Here is a 17,087-nt window from a genome sequence, read left to right on the forward strand (position 1 = left end):
ACATTTCACATTTTTCCTTGTGACTCCTATCGTGGTCAGTGGTGCAAATAGTTTCCATCAAATGCTGAAGCAAATGCAGATAAAAGAGGTTGTGATCATGTCTTGGCCTTTTTGGGCCTTCGTGGACCTGGATCACCAGATGGATTATAAACCAGACATTTCTTTGTGTTTTTACAGACACACATTTAAAAGTAAATTGAGAAGATAGATGATTGAGTCTCTCTTGTGTGCAAACACTTGCCTTGATGCCCACCAGAAGAAGGCTTGCACCTACTGTGCAACCATAAGGCATGGGCATGTTATTATTATATATTAAATTACCCATGAATGGATTCATGGGTAATTTAATAAAGTGCTACTGCTGATTAATCCTGTTACCAAATATCTGTACTGGTTCTCTCTCTTGCTGGCTTCACAAGACCATGATCTTGCAGCAGTGCAGAGTTTTGCTGTCTTTTGAAATCACCATTAAAAGCAGTACGTGTTAACACATCTGCTAGGAGAGGAGAGGTGGGGGTAGGGAGGGCATAATTCTCCTTGTCATCTGAGACAGCATTCCTATATTAGACATGCTAAACCAGATCACTGCAGAACATTAAGCCTGACAGCAGAGGTTTAATATTTGATGCGCTCCGCTATCATGGCATAAACCACCAAACTGCCGTAGCACTGGCTAAACTGACAATTCCCTAATACATTTTTCAAAAGTCAGCCTTCCATCACAAGGAAGTGGAGGAATGTTCATCACTTTCAGCTGAGAGTTGTGAAAGATGCTGAGATGGATTAGTCAGCAGGGAGGAGAAATGTATGCTTTTTCCTGGTGCTTTCAACAGGTTGCCCTAGATGCAAAACAAGATCTGCCAAGACTTTCTCCACTGGCATCAAGGGTTTCAACTTTTGGAAAATATCACAACGGCTGACAAGAGCTGACCTAACACACGGGTATTAAACTCATTATACGGTTGGTGGCAAGCCACAAGCCTGTCATGGTTCTATGACAGCAGAGCAGGTAAACTTGTTAACTTTGACATCCACATGACCCCAGACAAGAGGAGGGAGAGGAAGGAGGATTCAGAAGACATCACTTACTAGGTCACAACAAGGCAGAGGAGGCTGTCTAAAGCACTGTTTTCACTGCTAATTAAAATAGGCCCAGGTTCTATAAAGCCAAAAGCCTGCCTGTATGCCTTCTGGTTGTTCTTAAATTAGACAAGTCAAGAGACTGAAAGAGATCGCATTAGGCACTGCAGCACATTAGAAGAGCTGTGATGCAGGAGCCCAGACAGGCAAGGTCGCACCAACAATTGTAACCACTGTAGGCTTTTTCCAACGGGGCGGCAGTGATTATTTGTTGTACAGATAAACTGCTGTAGCCTTTAGTACATAATGATGACATATCGAAACACACTCAGCAGAAACAAGAAATGCTTTTGATTGAGGAGTGAGAATTGATGTTTCTGTTTTATTGAGTCCGTTTCCTTTTTTTAAAGTAATGTAATTGACGGCTCCCATAAAGACAAAGTCTCTCATTAAGATCAGCGGTCAGGCTCAGCAACAGGGCAGAGTCAGAGCACACCAAAGGCCCGGACACACCGGGCCAATGTCGAGCCGTTGGTCAGCACCTGTTTCCCCAGTTTTTGCGATGCTTCTCACACTGGCAGCAATAGTCAGACCTCTGTCTTAATGGGTGGTGGTTACGGTTACATCCACCATCCTACGTCCTCCGCTTTTCCTTTTTGAAAGACGGATACAGACTACGACCATCCGCTGACATGGAGAGTTATTTCCACTCACACAGGTGCAAGAACGTATGTGAGAGCGAAAAGAACATATATGTAAGAGCGAAGAAGTATCTCGTAAAACCTACTCAAGTGGTGAATCACTTCATTGTATGCAATTTATTACTGTAAGCTTATGTTCAAACAGGTCTTTAACAGGTGATAACAAATGTTATGTGCATGTTAATTGTCATCAAAGTGCCCTATCCATAACCAGGCAAATGACAAAAAAAAAAAAAAAAAAAAAATACTGTTAAACTCTAAAAACACAACAGGAAAAAAATTTGTGTTACTTGTGGAATCCTAAACTCAGACACAGTCTGTATTGTTTTTGTGTTTGTACATGAATTCAGTCACAGTAGTTGGGAAGCACAGAGGAGATATTGGTTTTCCTCTGGGGCCGAAGGTGATTTCTACTTCGAGGCCAACCCCCTTTATTGTAAACAAACTGTACACTTGCTGCCAAACTTTTTCTCTGGTCCATGCACTTTCACCATCACTTTCTCTGGTGCTCGCCCTCTCACACAGACTCAGAAGGAGTGTACACAGTATTCTGCAAAACAGCTACTCTTAAAAGTACAATTTATTTAAAATATTACTACGCAAGTACATGTAATGTAAATAACTATTCACACTTTACTACCAAGCTCTGCAGAGTTTGAATCTGGTCACTAAACTTGGGGATGTCCTTCCTGCAGTTCTAGACCGTGCAAATTTGAAAGCTTTTCGTGGATTTAATGCCTCCATGGGAAAATCCACCGATCCCTGTCTTAGTAAATGAATTTAGTACAAAATGCTGCAGTCATAAATGCAGATGTGAAAGTAATGTAACTACCCCCCCTCAAGGGTTTCAGAGTGAAGAGCTGGAGAGGAGAGGCAACTACCCATTCTGCTTTATATTTTAAACTACATTTACAACCAGATAATCCAAACTCATTTCCGGAGCAAGTTACGCCTGTTGCCAGAGGTGGAAAGCTGTTTGTCCTAAGAATCCCAACGCCTTTATTTGCATGAATTTGGAGTTTAAAATATGATAGTAAAACTAAATATGAACAGATGCCATGCATGACATGTTCACCTCATAATCATCATACTTTGCCAATTAAGTGAGAAGTCTTTTAAATTCTAAAGCCCCATTTTTATTGGTATATTTTGGCACAACAACTTGAACAGTGCAGTTTTTGTCACGCCAACAGCTGCCTCAGGCTCTTTATGCGGGGTGCTGTACAGGATCACCCACTGTTGCACCCAACGGTGTAACTTCACCTAGTCTAGTCTATAAAAATTGCTTGTCTATTATTTCAGTGATTGCCTCTTTATGTCTGTCACAGTGCAGCACTGCTCTGATGACATGTCATTTGCAGCTGTATTATTTGTATTTTATAATTGTTTCAGGTCCTCTAATACGATTTCTGACACCGTTAAATTTGTTACGTTTTTGTCTGCTGATTTATGAAGGCAGGACTGGAAGCTCCACAGTGCACAAGTCTTCTTTTACTCTAACAACAGTTTGGTGAATGAAAGTTTTGGGTTGGTGATTATGTCCTTGTGAAAAGGTGTCATTCACTAGGTTGAAACCATAGACAGTATATAAAGATGGATGACAAGTCTTCACTTCCTGCCACTGTACATAAATGGATCCAAAATATCACAGATACGTGCGCTGGTGCGTCATTTCGAGCCAGAGTCTTTGTAGTGGTGATCAGGGGTTGGAGCCATGCTATCGAGGTCCCGCCCAACTCTTTACTGCAGCTCAGCCAATAGGTGCCAATCAAGATGTTTTGGCTTCACCTTTGGGGAGCTGTCATGTCATCCATCTTTACATGCAGTCTATGGCTGAAACAAGCCATTTACGACAAGTTTGTGCAGTTAAAAGGGGGCTGGTGAATCAGAGTGGGAACACAGAAAACGTTGTTCCATGACGGCCACTGTACAACAACAAATTATTATTTCATGTTGTCGGGATACCCCTAAAAAAAACTGTATTCTGACAATTTTACTTGAGCCTAATCTTAAACCCGATTCAAATCCATCCTGTGTGCAAATGGGTGCCCGCCTTTAGTGTGAACATGGCCTCAGTGTGAGCATATATGGCTCATGTCCCCACACCACCCCACCCCGTCTCTGACAGCCACATCAGCCAATTGTCAAGAGCAGCTGATGTGTCCTTTCCCAGTGCACCCACCAGCACGCACAAGCACACGCTCGCACACAAACGCTGGTACTTAAAGGGATTTGTGCAAATTCACGAGAAGACCCGAGCTAACGTCTCAACAATCTCTCACACAGCTCTATAAAAAGACATGACTGTTAGCAATATGCTTATGACTGCCTCTGCCTGTCTTACTAGACAGGAAGCTTGTTGTCACAATCTGTATAGAGACTTGTAACATCCAGAGTTTAACAAAGGCCAAATAAAAGCAGGGGGGAGCATAATAATTCATCCATAACTGTGAACAATAGGCTGCTGATTGGGTGCCTGACGTTTCAAAGCGTGAACTATAAAAAGCTTTTACCTGACCAGATGTGGCCACGCTCACTGTACGAGAAACAAGCGCTGATAACCTGCGTATCATTTTATGTATCACGAGTAAAACATTTACCTGAAAATGGCACCGTCGACTTAAAATCAGAAATGCCCTAGAAACCATTGCTAATGAGGAAGTGTGCCACTTTATGTTCCCTCTCTCGGTTGCATGGTCAATGGGTTGCGTATGAGCCTACTGGATACGGATGATATGAACAAGAAGAGAGGACTTGCACAACAGCCCTGTGCCCTTTGAATGTATGCACACTGGCTGCAAAACCGAAGTAGGGCACTGAAACTCTTGGACTGGAAACATAATGGCAAAGAGACTGCGAAGAAGAGCAAAACACATTACCAAAAAAAAACAAAAAAAAAAACTCGCCTATTTCCTCATGAAATAACATTCTCTTTAACTGACATCAGTTTGACACGACTTACTCAGCATTATCTCAAGATGACTGAAGTCTACTCTGCAAAACAAATGTGTATGAAATGAACACAGCTTTGGGTTTTTCCACACTACATCCCTACCTTGCACCTGAGAATAAGAAGATAGTCAGAACCATAGACTCTATAAATCGATTTAAATGACGTGCAGGTGCAATGTCATCATATGGGATTAAATGCTCCTTGAAATAAAGCTTTGTGGCACAGTTTAGCAGTGAAACGCGGCTCTGCTGCCTGCACACACACACAAACACACACACACACACACACACACACACACACACACACACGAGATGACATCATGTTGGGTCAGCTTGGGTTTTAGTGCCCAGCTTGCTATCTGCATCTGCCATTTCGAGCGCGTCATGCCAGCCTACATTTACTTTTACCAATGCTTATTTAACCAAGCACCGTCCTGCACGCAGGAGAGGACCTCCAAAATAAAAGATGAATGAATGACGCGCTGTTGTTGTGCTGGCATTGAACGCAAAGCCAAATATTACAATCGAAATGGTAAAAAATAACAAAAAACAAAGTGTCGAGGATGCAGGCAATGCTCGGCTGGTTGACGGGTGCAGAGAGGCGTAGCGGATGTAGTGGTTGGGGTCATGTGTAGTGGACGTTTCACCGTCTCAAGCGAGAGCCATTGTGACTGTGCGCTGATAGTAAAAAATCTCACTCACAACAATGTTGGATGCAATGGAAGGTACCACAGTCATTCTGGATGTGACACACTCACGCAGGCTTGGCCCACATTGCATGACAATGCTGAAATAACACGCAGGGCAAGTTTACATAGCGTCCAGCCGCCTTGTCGGCGTTAACATTTTTTTAAAAACCCCCAAAATTGCACACTTCATTCCAACCTGTCATCCGTTTGCTCTCCATACTCACCCCCTGAGGGACAAACCAAACGGCAAAGCGTCTTTTCCCCCCCGTCAGCTCTCGGCGTAGCATCCAAATTTCAGCGTAGATTTGAAGCAGGTGCACACACACACACCAATCAACAAACATGCGCTTTGGAAAGCGAACCTCTCGGTGCGCTCGGTCCCTACGCAGACTGGCGTCCAAACGGCGCTCACCTACAACTTCAGGTGCATCCCGCGAGCGCCGTTTCTCGTTAGTGCGTCCACTTTTTGCTTTTTTTTTTTTTTATTTTGAGGGGGGGGGCGCGTTTTGGCTGCAGCGGCTCTGCTCGGTGAGACATGAGGAAGTGCTCGTTTCAGTTTTAGTGCGCGAGGCAGTACGCACGAGCTGTTATTATTAACCTATAACTAAAGGACAAAAACACAAGAGCAGAGCAGAGGAGGAAAAGAGTAACCCTCACCTTTTGTTGTTAAAGTCGTCGTTGTTGAATGGCGAAGTGACTCCGGGTGCGTTTAGTCCCACTCTGAAGATGTCGGTGTGACTTTACCAAGTGCTGTCAGTCGGTGTGGACTTCCTGAATGACGGAGCAGCGGGAGCACAGCCCCCCGCCCGTGTGTGACAGCTAGTTTGACAAGACAGGAAATAAAGTTGTCTCATGCAGTGAACAGCGGAAAAAAAGAAGGGAAAAAAACGTGTATTTCGCACTAAATAAACACCAAATTGGATTGTTTTGCAAGTATCTTATGCTCAAAGGATTAATCCAAATCGCATGCAAAAGCACACGGATTTAAAATATCTCCCCCGTAATACTGCTTTGTATAACAAGTGCTAATGTAGAAGTAAACGAGCAACGATCCTACACCGTATTTCCTTTGCAAATCATTAAACATGCATGGACTGAGTCATCTCGATTCTGTTGCAACTTCAGTGCTGGCAACCCAGTCCGTCTCCTGAATATACTCAGTACAATGCTGCCACCTGCTGCTGCACGTTTCAAGTTCAACTAGAACACTCGCTACATCGTGTGTCATGTGTTTATCACTGTCAGGAATTTATTATGGCCATAAGAATTAACTACCCTGACTTGGACTAGTGAACAATACACTTTATTATTAACGTTATTCGTTTGGGAAACACCCCAATTTACAATTCTGAAGACTATGGTTTCTCGTTGACACCTCTGCCTCCCTACAAAGTATGTCTGGGTAAAGTTTTCTGATATCATTTATTTGTATTTTATTCTAGTATATACTTTATTTTAAATCTACTATAGTATGTTTGCATTTTAGATATTTTAGCTTTATATTTAGATAACTAAAGTAGGTTAACTATCCTAACTATAGTAGAATTAATAAAATAAATCTATCTATCTATCTATCTATCTATCTATCTATCTATCTATCTATCTATCTATTTCATGACATTGAAGCAAATAATAGCAGTAATAATTAGATTCTTATAGGCAACTGAATACCTTATTGTGGAATTTAACCACAATAATAAACACAACTAAATCAATTCAGATTTTTTTAAAATTCAGTCACAAGGTGTAAGTTTCAAACTCAACCAGGGACAAGCAGCTGACAATGAATGAAACAGATCAAACCTCTGTCCTGTTCAGGTTATGTTTTGTCACTCGTGTGATCCAAAGGTCTGCCTGAAACACACGTGGAGAAAGTATCCTTGGGAGAACGAATGATCAAGTTTGAATTTTTCATCTTGACTTTTGTTGTGCACGGGGTCTTTCAATCTGTGTCCGTTCATGTAGCCACGATGCTTCCTCAGGTTTTTTACAGTCCAAACCCCCAAAATATTGTTTGTGAAACTACTAACAGAGCACAGTCAGTCATTTGACCTCTAGATTATCAGACCAACACACATCCGAAATGGGCCCAAAACCACAGTCCCTGGCTTAGGAGGCCAGGGCCTTATCCATTAGGGCCTGGGACTTTTATTTTCAATAGGGTGCCACTATGGACAAGCCAGTCTTTTTCTTTATGGTAACAATGGCTCTATAATCCTTTTCATAAAAGTTCAGTTTCTGTGGACAGGGATGGCAGCCTCTGTGGGGTGGAAATTCATGACATCAAGAGTTCAGTGCCTGCCTGATGTAACCTTGGCTGCAGACTAATTGTTTGGTCTATAAACATCAAACAAAACTGAAAAATAAACAGTTTCCAAAAAGGAAACCTGATATTCGATATTCAAAAAAAAAAAAACATCAGTGTACTGTCACAGAGGACTAAGAATAACAGAAAATATTCACATTTGAAAAGCTAGAACCAGTGGTGTTTGAATGATTTTTGTCAAAAGGAAAAAACAAACAAACAAAGACTTCAATGATTAATAATAATCAAAAACAGATAATGTCCTAATCTATAAAAGACTAATGGTTTGGTTTGGTCTCAAAAGCAGTGAGTGATCAGGCTTTCCAAAGGTGGGGTCCACATCTCCTGGACATCCTGAGGTGGAGGGTTAAAGAGGGAACTAAATATTTTACACAGGATCAAACTAGTGTCTTACCAGACTGTTAGCACTGTTTGGTTTTTAATATACATGTATATGGGCCCTACTACAAATACTACAACCACTAATAATTATAATAATAATATACCCTATCCTAAGAGTAATTTCAGGGTCATAGCTACACTACAATTACACACACATTTACACATAAATAATCATAACTCATGTAATCAAATTAAAATATTTGATATTATGTTCTTGGCTGTTTGTAGAGGGCTTTGAAGCAGCCTTGAAGTCACAGTACTGGGATATAGTGATAAAGTTCACTGATCAGTTGTCTGACCAAATATATGTGGGGTAAATAAGGAACAATTTACAGCTGCTTTGGGGTCTACGAGTCAAAAATATCTTGCAAGTGATGAAATAAGCAGGATAAACATAAGCACTGGAAAACAGTAAGGAGGAAAGGACATGGTGGTGGCTAAATAGAAAAACACTGTGCAGAAAAACTAAAATAATGGGAGCCAAAACAAAGAGACCCTTCAGTCCCTGGTGTTCGGAAATATGCCTGTTTAAATATTTTACAATAAATTTAAATGCGCGTATAAATAACACGTACATTGTTTAATGTTATCTTTAATTGTAACATCGTTATTGTGATTGTTTGCAAATTCAAATTTATGGCTATTTACATATTGCACGTTAATGTTACAGATATTGTCTACAGGCATCGGGTTGGACAGCTTGATGGTCGGAGGTCCTGACAGTTGTAGGCGCTGTTCCAAGCAAGCTGCAAAACACAAATCGATTGTTTATTTTGTGTTTGTTTACATTTTCCAAACGAACAAATGGCTTCGACTTTGCTCTCACCTATGGTGGATTACTACAATGATGAAGAAGAACTTGATAGCGTGGATGACGACGATGATAGGAGTTTCAGGGGGAGAGACTCAGAGGAAGGTAACGTTAAACGAATTGACCACCAGCTCCGGCTCGGTCTATTTGTTGGAAATTAGACGGAAACGCGCGATGTACTGCATAAATATTATCTATTTTGATGCCGCGTTTAAAGTGATACACATATTAAGCTCGAGTGAGAGCACTTATCGTACAATTCGGCATGCACTTTTTTTTAGCACTTCTCAAATCAAATTTTAACTGTCTGTTCCCAAAGCTGGAGCGCCAACTAAGTTAGTCCAACGCGAGCTTCAGCCACACGTCGTTAGCTTGCTAGCCGCATGAGACGATAGCAACCTGACTCCTGCCAGCCAAATTTCTGCGCAGCCAAACACTTCTTAAGCAGGTGATGTTAAACTAACGTTAGCTAAATCTCTTTCACTGGCTGAACGTTCGTCATTCGTGGTTAACGATAATATCTCAATTAAATTCGCCATTGTTTACATACTAATTAACGCTAGCTAGCGGCTCAATACTAACATCAATCAGCTCTAACAACATTATTGGCCAGACCAGCTTTACGTTATTGTACAAAAACTCGTTGCCAACAAAGTGTAACTGTAAGTAAGCATAAGCTAACGTTAGACGTGTTGCAAACACGATTTTTGATAAATGATGTTTCAAAAGGGCTACACGGCGTCAATTAGCCGAGTAGCTAAGCTACGTAACGTTAGCTCCGAGCATTGACAGGTCGGCAGGCAGGCTGTGTCCACTGCACTGCCCTTTTCACACTACTCAGTGAGACGGGACGGATTGCAGTGAAAGATAAAGAAAGACAGGAGGAGAGCAAGGCGATGACGGCACAACAAGGTTGGCTAGTTTCCTGACTTTCAAGCGAATAGCCGGACTTATGTTTCTTCTCCTCTGGATATGTCGGAGGTTCTGTTTTACGCCTAACTACGTGAGCTAGAATCGGGTTACTCTTTTAACAGTAGACTAGCTAACTTAAGCTAGCATATTAATGCTAACCGAAAATGAAAGCTGCTGTGTCAGCTTAACACGACTGGGCCTTACCATTCTCTTGTGTCGGGGTTTGAAGGTAACTTCAAGGTGCTAATAAACTTGGCTCCCAAGTTTGCCACATCGCACGAGCTTAAACATGTTAGCTTTTCTTCCTTGAGAGAGTTGTCGTTGGACTGTCAGCACGGCCAAGTTAGCAGAGGACCGTACCTGATTAATCCCACCATGGGGGCAAATGCTTGACAATCAAAGCTTCAGTAACAGCTACATTCCTGTCGGTCGTCATATTAATGTCATTGGATTACATGTACTAGCCTTAGCTCTTTCTTCCACAACTTTTCCCCCCTCTGATGTCGATCTGAGAATGCAGAGTGTGTGAGCTTTCATGGCAAAATTGGATTTTCCTTAGTTACCTAATCTAACAAGCCGGAGGGCATACCCAAGCAAGGGTGTTCACCATTACCTTACCAGTGCCACGCACGTCCTTTGATCTGCACAGAGCTCGTCTGTCTGTCTGTCTGTCTCAGCTTCTTTGCATCAATGTGGTTTTGGAAAAGCTGAGAAAAACAATGTGATTATCTCGTACTACAGCAGGCTGAAATAATCATATGCAGTGTATTTTAAAACAGAGATTCAGTTTTAGTTGAGGAGTAGTTTTGAAATGTGAGTGATGCCCTCCTCCACAGACACGGAAGATGCCAGTGAAACAGACCTTGCCAAGCACGATGAGGATGACTACGTCGAAATCAAAGAGCAGTGAGTGTTTTGCCGACCAGCTGTTTTGACCCGAATAAAAAGCCTTTGATGCTGGAAGTGTTAAATGTTTGCCCTAATGCTGCACGCGGTGAAAGGAAATGTGATATCAGCTGTGGTTTATTTCACTTGCAGAATGTACCAAGACAAACTGGCCTCTCTGAAAAGACAGTTGCAGCAGTTACAAGAAGGTAATCGCTTTGTTTGTTATGACTGAAGCGTGTCAGGAATTTTCCAAGTAGAAATGACTGCTGCTCTGTATTGGTTGGGATGTGTGAGTGTGGGAATACAGGACACAGCCAGATGCTGACTGGTTACTCATAGCGGTGGTGAGGGATTACGTCATCACGCCATAAAGGCAGACGCTGTCTCTGGATAAAATGAGAAACCAGCTGAGAAACAGATGATAACTGATGGCTGTGAACAGGTCATTTTGAATCATCAGGTTTGTTAACTGATAGAAACTGTTTCCGAACAGCTGGCTGGGCTGTTTCATGATACTGTAGCACCATCAGCTGTCCCATAAGCTCTTTATTAGTCAGACAAATGTTGAGTGTAGAAACTGTGGAGTGACATTTTGTAGATCCAAATGCAGGCTCAGTGTAACACAGTCTAGACTGCAGGTGGCTGATGAGAGAAGCAGGTCAAGGATGCCAAAATGTTCCAGTGAGTTGCTTTAGCAATATTTCAGTGCAGCTGCTGGTATTGGATCGTTGATAACTTCAGAATGTTTTTCCTCTCATCCTAAACAACCACCTAAGTCATAATTCGATAATATCATTAAATATTTATAGCAAATATTGTGATTCTATAGGTGTTCGCTTATGGCTCATGACACTTTGGCTTCGCAGGGACACTGCAGGAGTATCAGAAGAGGATGAAGAAGCTGGACCAGCAGTACAAAGAGAGACTCCGAAATGCAGGCAAGTTGAGTAATTTAGTGGCCGCGTGGACCGTGCTTTGCTTCTGATGCATCAACACAAACCATGTTTGGAGCAGAATGTTAAAATTTTGGAATACCTCCTACTTTAGCTTGGTTTGTTAGGCCCACGGAGAACAATGGCAAATAAGAGCACCTGCAAAACAACTTGTTGGAAGTGAGGACCAAGAAAAGAGTTTATGGATATGAGAGGAGAAGTGTTGGCCATGGAAGTATTATATGCAAGGCCTCGATTGAATCTCACATCAGCTGTTTGAGAGGGGTGGTAAGGCTGGCATCCATTATGAGCACTGATATCATGACTAGTTGATTGAACCGGACAGCGTGAGCATAGAAGTCGTACATCATATTGCAACAAACTTTCAGGAAAATTTGTGCTCACAAAAGGACTAAGCCATCCAACTTTCTTGTGGCTCACAACCGTCCATCTGTCCATCTTCCACCATTTGGCTCTGTTTGATTATACAGGTTACTTCATTTTTGCTGACTCAGTGGTTTGTTTGTGATCAGCTTTTCTCCTTCGCTTGCTGCGTGAGCCACATACTCAGTAATTTTGATGACTAAAAAAGTAGAGGTTTGCTTTGCCCAGAATTCACAGCGGAGAAAAAAAACAATACAAAGAAAAACACAGGCTTTGTTAATTGACCCACAATAGCCCCAGTGGAGGACAGTAGTTGCATTCATGAACAATTGATCAATTGACAACTGAATATAAAAATGTCAACAGAGTAAAATACAGTAAAACATTTAGGCTATTCCCGGTTCCCAGGAGCATTATTTTCTCCCTTGTTTTTAAATTCATACATATATTTACTAAAAGTTTGTGGGTATTTTTCCTGTAAACACCTATTTCTGTGTCACCCTGCACTGCATCCTGTTTTCTGATCATGAGGGTAACCACAGCGGACTTCATTTGCCAAAAGTCGGATATAATGTGCCAGTAAATTGACTCTGAACTGATGTTTGCTCTACATGACCAATTCTGTTTTTCTTTCCCTTTACAGATCTGTTTCTGCAGCTCGAGGTGAGTATAATTCAACCTTGCATTAAGTTCATACAGAATTTACTTTTACTTTTCGTATGCTAAAAAGCAAAAAAAAATCCTTTTTCTCAATTATTTCCATCTCTCAACCTTCTGCAGACAGAGCAGGTGGAGAGGAACTACATCAAGGAGAAGAAGGCAGCAGTTAAGGAGTTTGACGATAAAAAGGTTGAACTGAAGGAAAACCTAATTGCAGAGTTGGAGGAGAAGAAGAAGATGATCGAGAATGAAAAATTAACAATGGAGCTGACAAGCGGTAAGGGAGCCAGAACAGGATTATTAATCAGGGACTTGCTCAGCAGAAGAGGGAAGAAATGGGGTAAAAAAAAAAAAAGTATGTGGGTGGGAGTGAGAGTTTTTCTCTCAACAGACTTTAATATTAAGTTGTCTGACTAAGTTGGACCTTCATATATAGTAAATTAAAATGTTCCTCCTTGCTGATTAAGTTTAACACCATTTGGATGTTGTTGTTGCGTCTCAGTTTGTCACTATGTCTTTGATACGTAGACTCAATGGAGGTAAAACCTATCATGACTCGGAAGCTGAGAAGACGGCCCAATGATCCAGTCCCAATACCTGACAAACGGAGGAAACCTGCACCAGATATCCTTTACATATATTTGCTGTCTCTGATTGGCAACAGTCAGCTGTGAGGAGTGGATTATTCAGTATTATTTGCACTGGTCATATTTGTACTTCGCCAATATAGATTAATTGTAATAGACAAGTCTGAGGTGTTTTTGTTTGTTTGTTTGTTTTAATAGACCAGGCTCGGGTCTGACTCGGGCTCATTTAAGTTTGCCCACATACGTGCAGCAGAGCACACGCAGACCACTGTGTGAAATGCTGTTATGTTGATCATATTATAATATTATACATACGCATATTATTCACATGCGTTACACCTCAGTTGACTGTGCAGAGCATCAGGGAGAAGTCGAAACATGGCGTAAGCCTACACCTATACGAATAATAATGAATTATATAATGAATAATGAATTGTAATCATTTATTTATTTGCTGCTGGATCTTGTAGCTGGGCTTTATTCCCTACAGTAACTTATGCGTCTCTGTAATGGACTGTCGGTAATATTTGTGGGTATGATTGTTGGTGGCACTGGCACTTATTTTTTAGGCCTATGATAAATTGAACTCTTAGGTGTGTGTGTGTTCCTGCGTGTGTGGTTTGCATGCATTAGAGAGAACTTAAAGTAATATTGTTGTCAGACTCAGACTGAAAAATTGCAGCTAGAACTTGAATAGTAGGTTTTGGCCTCTGCAGGCCTTCTAGATCAGATGCATTTATTTTAAAAAAAACCCTCCTTAACTCTTCATACCTCAGCTAAATTATTTGTTAACAGATGAACAGATCATGGAAGATCTAAGAACACTTAATAAGGTTAGTGCTTCTTCTGAATTTCTTGACATTATTGATGTTCCTGCCAAATCTTTTTTCTCTATTGTTTTTATTTGTTTCCTTTAAAAATGTCGCACCTTCTCTTTTACAGCTTAAGTCTCCAAAACGGCCAGGTATGTCAGTGCTCATCTTTTGCAGTTAATTTCCACTTGGCGTGCATAATGAGTTCTTTTGTTATAGAAATACTTCATTTACGGGAAATAGGTACATTCACTTTTTTTGCTGAGTCAGATGGGACATCGACATCGTACAGCAGAGACTACACAAAGGCTCGAGCCATGAAATAGTCACGTGCCCCCATAACACCGCAACATGTTGCACTTACACTGAACTTATTGAACAGACGCAGAGAAGAATGGTATCAATCCTCTCATCGCCCTGTCCTTGCAGAAAGTGAATAAGCGTATTTCCCAAAATGTCCCAATGATTCCATAACACATTAAACTGTTGTTCCATAAGTTTTGCATGGTGATAACAATCAGGTGTTTCTCCCTCTTCAGTGTCTCCCTCGTCTCCAGAGCACGTCCCCTCCGCTCCCATGGAGAGCCCCTCCCAGCGCTACGAGGCCCGCATCGAGGAGGGGAAACTTTACTACGACAAAAGATGGTAAATTCGAAGTTTTCTCCTCAAAACAATCCAAATCCAATTGTGTCCCCCTGTACATTTGCCAGTTCTCACATAGCCTGACTAGAGCTTGTGTCACCACTAGGTGGCCACATTGCCATGGGTTGGATGGCTATGGTGTTTGGTTTCGTCTTCAAAAGTCATTTTAAAACCGCTTTGATAGCAGCCTCTTTTTGTCTGAGCTACAGAGAGAGAGAGATTTCTCAGGAGCCGCTGAATAAATGCTGGGGCTTGAAGCGACCATAAAAATACATATTCAGAGATAGTTGCTGCACTCTGCTGTGATGTAAAGAGAAAGGGAATGAAAATCCAGACACAACTCTGATGCCCTTCTGTTTGAGAGCAGAACTCTGCACCAGACATGTCAGAACATAAGGTCATTTGAAGAGGGATACATATAAGAGAAGTCTGTCTTATTAGCAGTTGATGCAGACAGAGGAGGTTGAGAGGAGCGAGTTGAGAAAAGTGCAGCTGAGCACTTTTCTTTCAAGGCAAAGTCTCATTTATTCATCGCTAAAGGAGACGCCACCACCGGAAAGCCTTCTCAAAGAGCTGCAAGGAGGCGTGTGCGTCATCATTCTTCTGTGGGCCCTTAATGATCAAATGCTTTGGTTGTCAGTCTGTTCCCCTGGGTTGGTTTCTGTCCTCTGACAGTTTGGAGACATTAAAAAAAATATAACAGACTTTTTGTTTTGACTTTTCAGGCCAATTATCTATTTAGTGCCATCTCAGGAGAAATGTGGTTTATTCAGCTGGGTAAAATTATGTATAATGAACGCCTCTCCTGTCTGCACTTATGCCTTTCCCTCATTCCGCACCTCGAATGCCAAATTAATGCTGTGTGTGTTTGTTTGTTTGTTTGTGTGTGTGTGTGTGTGTGTTTTTTATGCTGACAGGTACCACAAGAGCCAGGCCATCTACCTGGAGTCAAAGGACAACACAAAGATTAGCTGTGTCATCAGCTCAGTGGGGACCAATGAGGTTAGCTTTAGCGCTCAATCCACCTCCTGTTGTGCACAGAACTGCCTCTAAGATGAGGCTGGTGCTATTCTATATAAAGACCGATGAGTTGATCATACGACTAAGTATTGTTTGTGTAGCCAAAGCTTGAAATGTTTATTGCTCTGTGCCATCTGAGCTCCACTGTTGTCCAAAAACCGCTGAAAACACATTAATGAGCTGCACTGGATGACACGTTCCTTGATTAGTATAAACACACACTGCGGCTTATTTTGAGTCAGTGCCACAGATTTTTTCTAGTGTTTGACTAGTATTGATTCCCACTCCAGTCAACGTAACACTGTCACTAAAAAGGAGTGATCATTGGAAAAGGGAAGTTCATCTTTCCGCTGAGCATTCTGATGGAAATGTATGGCGATACATTTCTAGTTGAACATGGAAATGAGAGTGCAGGTTCGCTGCCGTCTCTCAAACTGACTTGTCGTAGGTGATGGTGGTTTGTAGCGACACGCCTTACACCCGACAGCTACTTTGGAATGCGTTATTTCCAAATGACTATATTGAGGGACTGTCTGTTGTCTTTGTTCTTCAGATCTGGGTGAGGAAGACGAGTGACAGTACAAAGATGCGGATCTACCTGGGACAGCTGCAGAGGGGAGCGTTTGTCATCCGTCGACGGTCGGCTGCGTGAAACATTACCCCACCCCTCCCTTACCAGACCCCCCCCCCCCCCCCCCCCCCCCCCCCCATCTGCTCATTTATCCATCCATCCACCCGCTCATTCATCCACTATTTCCCTACATGGTGCATCTCAGCTTGACAAGTGGCCTCTTCTGGTCTTCATCACACACACACACGCACACACACACACACCACACACACCACACACACACACCACACACACCACACACACATCCCGTCCTCCCTGGCCAAGAACCTCAGATTTTCTGTTTTTCCACATAAACCAAATACTAGTTCAGTAACAGTGCTCATACACACTGCTGACTGTTTTCCAGCATTATTTGTCACTATGTGGCATGAGCGTGAAGGCAGTTCGTGGTCACAAACAAGCCTGTTTTGATTTTTGTCTTGTGCTGTCAACACCATGCAGTCTTATTTACATTTACCATTAAGTTATTTTTCTGGAACAGCCCCATGTTGACCCTCAGAAGCTGTCTTCAAGCCTTTCAAACTGTCTCTATGGCGACGTGTAACAAAGCAAGCACTGAGAAACAGATAAGGAATTGCTTTAGGTTTGGCTGAATATCGTTAATCCCTTGACCGAAGAAGTTGCAGTTTCCGTATACCAGGATTCATGCCATTTTCAAAAGAATATGCCTTTTGCACTG

At 42.0% G+C, this 17,087-nt stretch overlaps 2 protein-coding genes across 4 annotated transcripts in view; one reads left to right on the forward strand and one right to left on the reverse strand.

Moving 5' to 3' along the window:
* The window catches only part of taok3a (TAO kinase 3a), a 65,477-nt gene extending 59,622 nt beyond the window's left edge, over positions 1–5,855 (reverse strand). The window contains exon 1 of the mRNA XM_070833295.1: positions 5,835–5,855. The gene's annotated coding sequence lies outside the window, so the exon portion shown is untranslated. The remainder of the gene's footprint in view (positions 1–5,834) is intronic.
* A 2,988-nt stretch (positions 5,856–8,843) lies between these two features.
* On the forward strand, positions 8,844–16,470 carry suds3 (SDS3 homolog, SIN3A corepressor complex component). Of its 3 annotated transcripts, none has more exons than XM_070834332.1 (12): positions 8,844–9,045; positions 10,689–10,758; positions 10,891–10,946; positions 11,607–11,678; positions 12,700–12,719; positions 12,837–12,993; positions 13,245–13,340; positions 14,075–14,136; positions 14,246–14,267; positions 14,655–14,760; positions 15,675–15,759; positions 16,331–16,470. In XM_070834332.1, the coding sequence occupies exons 1-12, from the start codon at positions 8,934–8,936 to the stop codon at positions 16,427–16,429; spliced, it is 957 nt and encodes a 318-aa protein (XP_070690433.1). In that variant the 5' UTR covers positions 8,844–8,933; the 3' UTR covers positions 16,430–16,470. The 3 variants fall into 3 exon arrangements, with proteins under 3 accessions (XP_070690433.1, XP_070690434.1, XP_070690435.1); XM_070834334.1 differs by lacking the exon at positions 8,844–9,045 and adding an exon at positions 9,746–9,852; XM_070834333.1 differs by lacking the exon at positions 14,246–14,267 and having other exon boundaries at positions 14,075–14,140; positions 14,637–14,760.
* The last annotated feature ends 617 nt before the right edge of the window (positions 16,471–17,087 follow it).

The sequence above is a fragment of the Pempheris klunzingeri genome, chromosome 7 (genome assembly GCF_042242105.1).
Source record: "Pempheris klunzingeri isolate RE-2024b chromosome 7, fPemKlu1.hap1, whole genome shotgun sequence".
Lineage (NCBI taxonomy): Eukaryota > Metazoa > Chordata > Actinopteri > Acropomatiformes > Pempheridae > Pempheris > Pempheris klunzingeri.